The following is a 12,626-nucleotide window of genomic DNA, read 5'->3' on the forward strand; positions in this document are numbered from 1 at the left end:
ATCATGTGATATGAAAGTGACTGGGTGGCTACTTTAGATGGGGTATGTCAATAAGTTCCCTCGGGACTTCCCTGGTGGCGCAGTGGTTGAGAATGCGCCTGCAAATGCAGGGGCCACAGGTTCAAGCCCTGGTCTGGGAAGATCCCACATGCTGTGGGGCAACTAAGCTTGTGTGCCACAACTACTGGGCCTGCGCTCTAGAGCCCGTGAGCCACAACTACTGAGTCTATGTGCCACAACTACTGAAGCCCGCGCACCTAGAGCCCAAGTTCTGCAACAAGAGAAGCCACTGCAATGAGAAGCCCACGCACCACAACAAAGAGTAACCCCTGCTCACTGCAACTAGAGAAAGCCCACACGCAGCAACGAAGACCCAATGCAGCCCAAAATTAATTAACTAAAAAAGTAAATAAATAAGTTCCCTCTGAGGAAGTGACATTTAAGCTAAGTGAATGCCAGTGTGCCAGGTATTCAGAGAGAGGAGCGTTCCAGCAGGGAGGACCACCAGTACAAAGGCCGGAAGAACCGAATGTGGCCCATGTGGCTTGAAACGAGCGTGGGAAAACAGTGAAGATGGGGTCAGAGAAGCAGGCACGGACTATGTTATATAAACTTTGTCCTCCAGAGTAGAGTGTTCCTTTTTTTTTTTAAATAAATTTATTTATTTATGGCTGTGTTGGGTTTTTGTTGCAGTGGCAGGCTTCTCATTGCGGTGGCTTCTCTTGTTGCAGAGCATGGGCTCTAGACGCGTGGGCTTCAGTGCTCCATGGCTTGTGGGATCTTCTGGGACCAGGGCTCGAACCCCTGTCCCCTGCATTGGCAGGTGGATTCTTAACCACTGGGACACCAGGGAAGTCCCGGAGTAGAGCTTTGATTTTATTCTAAGTGTGGTTGGGAGTGTCATGATCTGATTTACATTTTCAAAAAGATCTCTCCAGGACAGCTGTGTGGATAATGGGATGTGGGGAGTGGAAACGGAAACCAGTTTGGAGGAGAGAAGCAACGGTGGTCTGGGGGTGGTCACTGCGGTTTAGGAGAAGGTGGGCGTTTTGGGGACATACATGTGAGAGAGCCTAGGACGGCTGATGAGCAGGTGAATTAAGACTCAGAGCATGTAGGTTTTTGGCTCGAGCACCTGGGTAGTTGGTGGGGAACTGAACAGGCGCTCTGCCGCTTCTAGGAAGAAGGAGGGCTTGAAAAAGTCCCTTCGCCTGCCCGGACCGGGGAACAGTTCAGGTCACGTAGCTGTAAAGAGAAACACCCAGACCCGCTGCCGGTGCTCGCCAGCGCCGGGAGCCTGAGAGAGCCCGGCGGGCAGCGCGCGCGGTCCCAGCCTCCACTTGCCCCGTGGGGGTTTCCGCGGCCTCCGGGCGGGGCCGGAAGAGGAAGTCGGCGCTGCAGTTGCGGCTCCAGCAGCCGCGGCGGCCCCAGCCGAACCTATTGCCCGCCCCTGTCCGGCCCAGCCACCGAAGCAGCGCCGCGAGGGGACCCCGGAACCCGCCCCGCCTCGCGCCGCGCCGCGGGGCGCTCACCAGGCAGTCTGATGGGGCTGCAGCAACCGCTGACCCCCGCCGCCGCCGCCGCCCTGCTGTGGGGCTTCCTGCTCCCTCTGGTAAGGGGGACGGGCGGGCGCTCGGGCCTCCCCGGGGCGGGGCCGGACCCCCCCCACCCCCCCCCACCCCACCCTCCGCCGCCGCCGCCGCCGCCGCCGCCGCCGCCGCCGCCTCACCCCCACTGGCTCCCTGCCGGCCTGCCCTCTCCCGCGCCTACGCGGCCTGCTCTGGGTTTTTGCTTTCATACCCATCCCTGTCCCACTACTCCCTTTTGGTCCAGCCCCCATTCCCGTCCTTTGAAGTCCCGGTACCTACCCCCGAGAAAGCTACCTGCCGAGCCCCTAATACGACTCGGACTTTGGTGCTTCTCCTCTGTAGTTTCACTGTTCCGGGCGTTTTGAATTGACCTCTGAATTTTATTGTCCAGTCTTTCTTATCGCTGCTTAACCGGCACTACCCACAACCCCAACCCCGAAAGAAGGAAAAAACGTATACGCGATCCCTGGATGTTTAGCGGTTCAAGGACTGCGCTGTAGTTTAATTGCTCTCATACAGATTTTTTTCTTCTCTAGTTTCTGTTTCGCCTTAGGGCTCATTTGATTCCATTCTGGGGCTTTCTGGTAACAGCAATAATTTAAAATAATTTCTTAAAGAACACACCAAAGTGTAATTCTTTTAGTGGGTTTTAGTGGGTTTCAATTCTCTGCCTAGTTTAAAGGGGAGGAGAGCCGGTTAAGTAACAGTAACAAATATGTGTACACAAGTTTGTTTTCGTAATTAGAGAAAAGTAATAATGTCTTAAAATTCAACACCAAGCAGAAGGTTCAGTGAATGGGTGGTAAGGACGCCAGTGTTCAGTGTTTCAGTTTTTGTTTCTTGTAAATTTCACTTAGGGAGTTTCAGGTTGGAAACTTTTATGAGCTTTGTACAGAATTGGTATGGTGTATGGCTGTCTAGTTCTTTCCATTAGAATGTGTACTTCTCTGAAAGAGTATATTTTGCTTACTCTCCAGTTTAAATGATTACTACCAGTGAATATATTCAATATGAAAGTGTTTTTAACATTTATTGAGAAACCAAACTCAAAGCCTGAAGTGGTTCAAGTGCCTTCCTTGTATTCATAACTTTGCTAGGCAGCATTAGGAAGAATGTATCTAAAAATTGCTTGAGGTGGGTCGGGGGGAGGAGTAGGATATAAAGAGAATAGCAAAGTGGCAGTGTTGGTCTGAATCTTTGAGGTGTTGTTTACCTTGTAATCAGACGTGTCCAGAAGATAATTCAGGTAGTATGTAAATACACGTAAAACTATAACCTAGGTATGAAATGTTTTGAGTGTTTTTGCACTCATTTTCATTTGAACTTCTTAAGCTAATTTTAAGAATATATACATGTGTGTATAAATTCCCACCTGTCCTTTCTCAACACAAATTAATAATTAACCTAATAATACATCAATTGTTCAAAAACTCTTATTGAAATTCTTAATAAAGCTCTGAAGCCTCTCACTAGAAAAATGGAAGCAAAATTTTCATGTAATTTCAAGTGCTTCACAAGTCTAAAGTTTGTCCGTGTTCTAAATTGTAGCTAGTCTGTCTCTCTGATGTTCTAGATTTTATTCTTTTTATATTGCACATATATATTTTGTCATATTTCACCATGTTAATCTTGAGTTCTATATTCCCCGGTTGCGGGGTTGTTGTGAGGACTCAGTAACATTCTTTCACTCCACAAATATTTAGTGTGTTATCTCTTATATGCCAGGAGCTGTGCTGGTAACTGTGAATACACTGACAAGATGTTTCGAAATTGGGAAGATCTTTTTCAGTGCTAACTCGTATTATTGATTTTCTATTTCTTAGTGATTCCACAGTGGATTTTTTTCTTCTACACTCTTTCTTCCTTTAAATTCATGAAAGGATCTCTTTCTCATTCCTTTCCTTTTCTGAGGAACTCAAATAAATCTGGTATCCTTTTTCTCAGCAGGAGCTCTCTCTTTCCTTCTGTTTACTAGATACCTAGTTCCTTTCCTCCACTATTTTAAGTTTTTTGTTATTTTAACCATTTTCTCCCTGAAGCCCTTGTTTACTCCTCTTCCCTACTCTTACAGCCCTAGGTGGCCTCTCTGAGTTCATTTGAATGAATGATGCCAGCTTAATCATTTCATTTCTTCTTTCTGGTCTCTGGAAGCTGGCCCTACTGAGCCTCTTTCCCCTTGGTCATGTTAGAAAAGGGTCATCATGGGCTTCCCTGGTGGTGCAGTGGTTAAGAATCCACCTGCCAATGTAGGGGACAAGGATTCGAGCCCTGGCCTGGGAAGATCCCACATGCCGCGGAGCAACTAAGCCTGTGCACCACAACTACTGAGCCTGCACTCTAGAGCCTGTGAGCCACAACTACTGAGCCCGTGTGCTGCAACTACTGAAGCCTGCGCACCTAGAGCCCATGCTCCACAACAAGAGAAACCACTGCAATGAGAAGCCCTCACACCTCAACGAACAGTAGCCCCCCCTCACCGCAACTAGAGAAAGCCCATGTGCATCAACGAAGACCCAATGCAGCCAAAAATTAAAAGAAAAAAAAAAAGGGTCATCATCCTCATCTAGAAGCAGCATTTAATCTCCAGAAAGAGTCACATCCTTGTAGAAGAGGCAGAGTATTTAGCATTGGAAAGCCCCTTCAACATCATGTAGCCTACCCTACTCTGTCTGTCCTCATCACATCAGAGTGACCTTACCGTGTATCTTGAACACAAACTACAGCACATCTGGCTGTTTTAATGACTTCTAAACCCATTAAACATTTAAGTCTAGACATGAAAAGAGTGCCTGGCGGGTAATTAATTCTCTCTTGGCTTTGCCATATTTCCATATCACACTTGTCCTTCCCTAGTCCAACTCCCACCGCTAGCCCCAACTGTTAGACCTTTATTTTAGTGTTATTCGGACCCAGTCACAGGGTTCTGTTTCAAACACAATGAGTGAAATTTAGCCTGGATCTGTTTTCTAAAATTGCTTCAAAGTTCTCTGAAGAATCCTGAGTCTTTCTCATAATGTTTTTGTAAAAGTTGTATTCATGTTTTCATTACTTCAAAGAATTTGAAGTGTCATATAGCCACATCTTGAGCTTATGAAAATGAAGTGGTAATCAGAATCCCCAACAGGAAAATCTCTTACTGAAATCTGCATTCCTTTGGTATACTACACCAACTCAAAGAGTCTTCTTTAATTCCTTCTCTTCTGTCCTCCTGCCTCAACCTCCTGGGGAAACTAGTAGTGTTCTGCTACCCAACCTATCAGAGACATGCTGAGCTACTGTACTATGGACTGAATCATGTCCTCCCAAAATCCATATCTTGAAGCACTACCCCCCAGTACTGATGGTATTTGGAGATGGCGCCTTTGGGAGATATTGATAATTAGGTTTAGATGAGGTCAGAGAGTAGGTCCCTTGTGATGGGATTGGTGCCTTTATGAGAAAAGACACCAGAGAGCTTGCTCTCCCTGCCCCCTCCCCCTCTCCCTATCGTATTTTTTTATGGCAGCCCAAGCTGACTAAGATTTTGGTACCAGGAGTGGGGTTCTGTGGTAACAAATACCTAAACATGTGGAAGCAGCTTTGTAACTGGGTAATGGGTAGAGGCTAGAAATATGAACATTAAAGGTGATTCTGGTGAGAACGCAGATGGAAATGAGGAACAGTTTATTGGAAACTAGAGGAAAGGCAATTCTTGTCATAAAATGGTAAAGAACTTGGCTGAACTATGTTCTAGTGTTGTGTGGAAGGAAGAATTGTAAGCAGTGAAATATATTTAGCTGAGTTGATTTCTAAGCAAAGCATTGGAGGAGCAGCTTGGTTCTTTCTAACTGCTTTTAGTGAAATGCAAAGGGGAGAGAGGAATTGAAGAAGGAATTGTTAAGCAAAAAGGAACCAGAATTTGAAGATTTGGAAAATTCTCAGCCTATCCATGTTGCAAAAAAAAAAAAAAGAAAGAAAGTTTGTTCTGGAAAGAACACTAAGAGTGTGGCTGAACAATCACTTGATAAGTAGCTTATGGGATTCTATGAGCAAAAACACTGCCACTTTTAACTCTGGGGGAAGGAGACAGGATGAAATGAAGAAAGGCTGTTGGATCTTTTGGATCTGACAGGATGGGATGATAGAGCTATTAGGCTGTGAACGTGCATTATTCTTCAAGAAGAGGGAGAAATGACCCCCAAAGGTGATTCAGAGATCATCAGGGCCACAACTTCAGTTTCAACAAGCCTTTTGGCCTCTACCAGGAGCCTTGGGGGTGGTATCCCACAGAACCAAAGGCTACCCCACAGAGCCATGGGGGTGACACTTCCTCCCCAGTGGGCCTGGAAAGTGGGACATAGAGCCAAAAAGGATACTTCTTGAGCCTTAAGATCTATGTCTTACTAGGTTTTGGACTTCCTTGGGTCCCCTCATCCCTTTTTTCCTTCTGAATTCTTCTTTTGGAATGGGAATGTCTATCCTATACCTGTCCCACCATTATATTTTGGAAGCGCATAACTTGTCTGGTTTTACAGGTTCACAGCTGGAGAGGAATCTTACCTCATGAAGAATTTTGCATCTCACCCATATCAGATTTAGACGACATTTAGATGAGCTTTTGGACTTTTTAGAGTTGATGCTGGAATGAATTAAGACTTTTAGGGCGGTGGGATGGAATGAATATAAATATTTTGCATGTGTGAAGGATATGAATTTTGGGAGCCAGGGGAGAAATGCTGTGAACTGAATTGTGTGCCTCTGAATTCTCATGTTGAAGCCCTAACTCCCAGTGTGACGTTATTTGGAGATTGACTGGGCCTTTGAGGATAATTAGGCTTAGATGAGGTTATCAGGGTGGGGCCCTTACAATGGGATTATTGCCTTGCTCTCTCTCCCCCTGCCCCCCACGACCATGTGAGGACACAGTGAAAAGGTGGCTCTCTACAAGCCAGGAAGAGAGCCCTTACCAGAACTGGACCATGCTGGCACCTTGAAACTTTTAGGCTCCAGGCTGTGAAAAATAAATTTCTGTTGTTTAAACCACATAGTCTGTGGTACATGTCTAAGCCCAAGCTTAGACATGCTGGTTATGTCATATTTCTCCTTTAACTGTCAGATTCTTCACAATCAGAGCTGTCTCTGTGTATTCTGCATCCCATTGTCCAATTTTTAAGTCACTAATTGCTGTGTTATCTCCTTCTCAAAATACAACATCTAAACATACATCTTCTTAGAATCTCAAAATGATCCTGAGAGAAGTTTCAGGAAGATTACAGTTTGTCCTAGACCAGATAGAAAGTCATGAAAAAGAGGACTAGAACCCAGAGTTTCTAAGACATTTGTTTATACATTTCCACTAAGTGTTTTTTTTTTTTTGATCAAAAATAGATCACAAGACTGATTGGAAAAATTTGTGAATTTATTTTCATGAAAAAAGGTTTAAAGATAGAAGTCATGTTTATTATATATTTAATAATTTGTCTTTGTTAAAAATTCACCTGAAATTGGATCTGTCTATAGAAATCTAGACCATAAAGTCTCCAGGTATGGATTCTTACCCCAAGATACTAAATATTTTTTCAAAAATTTCATTGCCTTTAGGCCAGAATTTGCCAAATGTTACCATGTCCTATGGTCTGAAATCAACTCTTATTTACCTGCCTGGCCTTTTACGCATTTGAGTTTATGAATTCTAGTGTAAATCGTAAATTCTATAATAGTTAAGTAGTAAGATTACTTAAGGAAACCCAGGGAGAAGGCTGGATCTAGGTAACATAGAATATAGGCCCCATGAAGGAGAAGCTACCTGACTCATTCTCTGCTGTCTCCCTTAGCACCTCATAGTTTGCAGAGTACTGAATGAATGAATGGTTACCTTGTCTCTTCCCTCCACCCTAGTACATCTTAGCCTGTTACATGCCCCCAGATTCTCCAAGTGTAAGGAATGATCCTGGGGATCTACTTTCCCCATGTCCCACAGACTCCTCTGATTCTCTATAAATCCCTGTTTGGTGCCCTAGCTCCCACTGAGCCACTAATTAAGTAATCAAGATTTCACTTCATCTCTGAGGGTCTGAGTCTGGTCAGTTTCAGTGCATGGTTTCCATAAACCTTGAATATTGGAAGTAGGAGTAGAAAGAACATAGATTGTCTTGATTATATAACTTATTAGTGAGGAAAGAGGCATAGAAAATATAATAGTGAATAGTGAATCTGGAAGTTATTTAGACCTGGCTTTGGAACATGTGTCATTCAGACATATAACCCCAATTCTGCCTTTCTTGTAGAGGCTGCTTTCAACTCTTAATGTATTGCTATTGACTTAAAACTCAATCTGTGTAAGGAGAAAGATGTTTGTAAAGAAAAGGATACCTCCTACATTGCTATGATATAAGGGTAATGGGTAGATGACTATTACTCTTTGACATCTAGCATTCAGTGATTACATTTTAACTTTTTACCTTCTGGTTTAGAAATAATTTTTTTTTAATTGCTAGTTCTCATTTTAAATAAATTCTGTTTATTAGCAAAACTTGCCCCAAACCCCCAGCCCTCATATTCGGTATCTAAAGATAGAGGAGTAGTTTACTTTGTAGATTTTATGAAGAAAGATTGTAAGGGGGGTTCATTGGAGAGAGGGTTCATCATATTCACACATTGTCCCTTGAAACCAAAGGACTAAGTATATCTAATGGATAACAATATGAATAATGTGAACCATGTTTAATTGACAGACTGTGGAGGTGGGTGGGGAAGCTGGGACCCAGTGATACAAATGCTGAAGAGTTTTGAGTGAACTTATGGGTGAAATGGGGGAACTGCTGGCCAATACATGAACGTTGGCTATACCAGCATACTGCAGGTACAGTGCGACTTTCACCTCTTAAGAAAATTCCTAGGAGAACCGGAGTAATGTCTGGAAATCTGATGAGTTTCACTGCTATTCATGATGAAGTCTATAACCATGTACTCTGCAGACCAACATCAGAGCATCACTTGGAAGCTTGCTAGAAATGTATAATCATGGGCTCCTCCCAAGACCTGCTGGATCAGAATCTGATTTTAACAGAACATTAAATTCAAGAAGCACTGATTTATAATAAAGGGTAAGAAATTGTTGCCCAGATTACTCACCATAATCTCTAAGAAAAAAGAAGAACCATGCTTGACTAATCTTTTAAGGCTTTTAAAGGGAATTAAATATATATGTGGGTAAAAGTTAGCATTGTATTAATCAGAGCTCCATCATGATGAGGTGAAAATGGGCCAAGATACAGAGTCCTGGCAGACCCAAAGTATGGCGTGGATTCAGGGTAGGGGGTAGTATATTAGATAAAGTTTTAGCTGAAGAATTTTTATTTTCAAAAGGAATATGTGAAGACTTAAATTTGGAAAGTAGATCCAGTGCTGGATCTACTTTCTCCTTTTGAAGGAGAAAGAAGAGTAGAAGGCAAACTAAACCTGTGAAACAAAGTCACAGAAGAATTGAACTGTGCTATTAGCTTGGACAGGAGTAGAAAGGCCTGTTTCCTAGGTTAATATTGGGCTGGTGAGTCAGCATCAGGAGGCCGTTTGAACAGAGGCCAGGAATACAAATGCCCATGCTTGGGACTACCAAGAGACTGGAGTATAAAGCATAGATATAGCCTCAAGAGACAGGGACGTGAAGGTCAGTGCAAGACTGACTCAGTGAAAGTTCTCTGATGAAATAAAGCTCTTTATATATGTCCCATTGTTTAAGCTCTGATTGGTTTGGGAAAATGAGGAAATAGGACACCTGCAAGGATGTGAGTATAGTGTACTCCATTACAGTTGAGGTGTTTTTAGACTTTGAGTAATCATTTGGCACTTATCATACCAAAAATTATTTAGGAGAAAAATGATCAAAAGAATAGGCAACTCTGACATTAAGATAGACTTAAACATTGATTTAAAAAGAAGATGATATGGAATAAGACTGAAGTCAAGTGATCTGGGTAAAGTAAATTTGGAAACGTTCACAAACAACAGGCATCCGATGAATTTTTATGTGAGGTATATTTGAATCAGAAAAACAGGAAGTACTACTTCACACTGTGGGCTAGTAAACTTGCTTCCCTTGCATGTGAGGATCAAGCAAGATGTGGAATATAAAGATTTGATGGCCATGAAGAACACTTGATTCCACCGCCAGTGGTTGTAGGAACTGCCATTAAGAGGCAGGATTTGGGGTGAGCAGTAAGGAGCACTTTTCATAGGGAAAGGAATTCCATGAAACTCTAGAGTCCTAGAAGTGGGGGTACTTGGAAGAGGGTAAGGAAAGGAGTTAGAGTTTGGGATGTTTAGGGTGTGGGAGGAACTAATTGGGTATTAGAGGAATTTGAGTGGTGGTAGGAGACCCATGCCCAGAATCACAGCAGAGAGGGAATCAACAGCTAATGCAGAGATATATATGACCAATATTAAAACTGGAGGGTGATGATTGGGTACTAAGGGGTGCTGGCGGATCTAGCTGCATAAGGGAACTTGAAGTGATAGCAGAGCTGAAAGACTGCTGGTCTGGGTTTTAGAGAGCTCAATTCTAATCTGGCCCCTGAGACTTCATTTTGATCATTTTGGACCTGTTTGAGCTGTGAAATGAAGGGACTAGATATCCCTAAATCCCTTCAAGCTCTTGATACTAAGCATTTTACTAAGAGAATATTTTCATTATTGGTTGAAAATATAAACAGATTTTTTTTTTGTTTTTTGTTTTTTTTTTTAAACAGATATTTTTTAAGGGTTGAGTAAAGTCATAGAAGAACAGACCACAGTTGATTACAAAGGAAAATTCAGATGTCTTGAAGCATGTTTCTAACTTGAAAAATATAAAGGAAGGTATCCTGTCCATCCACCATAGGGTCTTTGTCAGATGATCTAATACTAGCGCGGGTAGACCACAGGTCTTTCCTGATTTGGTACTTGTAATGTTTGAAGGGACACTTGAGCTTCAGGCCTCTGTGCTTCCCAACCTAAGTGGCCCATAGTGATGTGGTTTCTACTACAGTTGGCCCTTGAACAACATGGGTTTAAACTGCACGGGTCCACTTATACTTGGATTTTTTTCAATACATATACTTTGTTTATGATCTACAATTTGTTGAATTTGTGTGGAATCAAATCTATGGGATTTGAGCATACCTGGATTTTGTTACCTGTCCTGGAACCAGTCTCCCTCAGATACTGAGGGATGACTGTGCTCTTGTTCCCATATGGCTTTTGCTGCTCAAGGTTGGGACCATAGAGCAGCAGTATCAGGATCACCTGGGAGCTTGTTAGACATGCAGAATCCCACATTCCACCCAGGCCAACTGAATCAGAATCTCCATTTTAATATGATCACTAAGTGATTTGTATGCACGTTAAATCTTTAGAAGCACTGCTCCTATAGCTATGGTACTCAAACCTTAACAAGCCTCAAAATCTCCATAAGGCCTTGTTAGAAATAAACTTCTCAGAGTTTCTGATTCAGTAGGTCTGGAATAGGGTCCAAAAATTTGCATTTCCAACACCCTAAGAACTACTAAAGCTTTTACTAGAGACTGACTTAAATCACATTCTGTTTGTCATTATCTTTTTCAGGTTTCTTTTTAATCTTCCCAGTAAGACTATAATTTCTTGTTTAGTGTTTCTTGGTGGGGGCAGATTTATTGAGATATAGTTCATATACCATAAAATTCACCCATTTAAAGTGTACAATTCAGTGGCTTTTAATATATTTACAGATATGTACAACCGTTACTATAGTCAATTTTAAAACATCTACATCACCTCAAAAAGAAACCAACTAGGTAGAGTACAGAGGATTTTTAGGGCAATAAAACTACTTCATATTCCGTATGTTGCTGTAATGGTGTATACATGTCATTACATATTTGTCAAAACCTATATAATGTAAGCACCAGGAGAGACCCTAAATGTAAAATGTGGACTTTGGGTGGTAATGAATTGTCAGTGTAGGTTCATAGATGGTAACAAATGTTAATAATGGAGGTTGGAGGGAGGCTATGCGTGTGTGTGGTAAGGGGATATGTAGGAACACTGTACTTCAGGCTCAGTTTTGCTGTGACCCTAAAGGTGATCTAAAACATAAGGTCTATTTTAAAAAAAGAAAGAAAGAAACCTCATATTCTGTAGCTATCACCCCCATCCCCACATCCTACCAAACCCTAAGCAACCACTAATCATCTTGTATTTCTTCTGCATTGTGCGAGTACTTGGCAAGGTGCTAGATGTATTATTAATAATAATAGTTACCATTTATTAAGAGCTTAATATGTGTAAACATTTGCATCATCTGACTTAATCATGACAGCTCTGTGAGGTCTGGACATTTTTTGTCATCTCAAAGCTGAGGAGGGAATCCCCTGGAGGTCTAGTGGTTAGGACTCCGTACTTCTACTGCCAGGGCCCAGGTTTAATCCCTGGTCTGGGAACTAAGATCCCGCAAGCCTCGAGGCGGGACCAAAAGCAAAAAACAAAAAAACCAAGATGTTGACGCTTAAACAGTTTAAATGACTTGTAACATAGCCAATAAATGGTGAAATTGCCATTCTGTCCTAGGTCTCTAACTCCAGAACATATGATATCTATTGTTGATAAACTGAATTTTCAAAACTATATCATCTCTATGAGAAATTTTACTAAGATGTTAAACTGTAGTGGAAATGCTTAAGTTGTTTGGATATATTAGCTTGCTCATGAAATTTGCTGCATGTTGCACATCCAATATGAACTATTCTACAATTATGTATGGTTATACTTTCCTCTCTCATACTAATCTTCCACTAAAATTTGTGTTTTGCCTTAGTAATTCCCATATCAATGAATTTTGCTTATATCAATGATAAATTTTCTACCACTGTAAAAAAGACTGTAATCTGTCTATAGCAATAAATGTTACTCATAGTTGGATACCTTTGTACTTCCTTGTACTTTTAAGCTTTTTTTAAAATCCCTTAGCTTTTGTAATTATAAAAGTAACACTGACTATTATACAGTTGTGTAAGAGGAGGTAGTGTATATGTATCAATATGGAAA

At 42.0% G+C, this 12,626-nt stretch overlaps 1 protein-coding gene across 2 annotated transcripts in view; it reads left to right on the top strand.

Annotated features, from left to right (window-relative positions):
• The first annotated feature begins 1,263 nt into the window (after positions 1–1,263).
• The window catches only part of SPPL2A (signal peptide peptidase like 2A), a 51,237-nt gene continuing 39,874 nt past the window's right edge, over positions 1,264–12,626 (top strand). The window contains exons 1-2 of one of the 2 annotated variants that reach the window (XM_032622150.1): positions 1,365–1,612; positions 8,546–8,674. Coding sequence is in view for 1 of the 2 variants with exons in the window: in XM_032622149.1 (XP_032478040.1) it covers positions 1,544–1,612 (69 nt within the window). In the remaining variant the exon portion in view is untranslated. Of the gene's footprint in view, positions 1,613–8,545; positions 8,675–12,626 lie in introns of both variants that reach the window. The other variant, XM_032622149.1, reaches the window with a different exon arrangement.

The sequence above is a fragment of the Phocoena sinus genome, chromosome 2 (genome assembly GCF_008692025.1).
Source record: "Phocoena sinus isolate mPhoSin1 chromosome 2, mPhoSin1.pri, whole genome shotgun sequence".
Classification (NCBI taxonomy): domain Eukaryota; kingdom Metazoa; phylum Chordata; class Mammalia; order Artiodactyla; family Phocoenidae; genus Phocoena; species Phocoena sinus.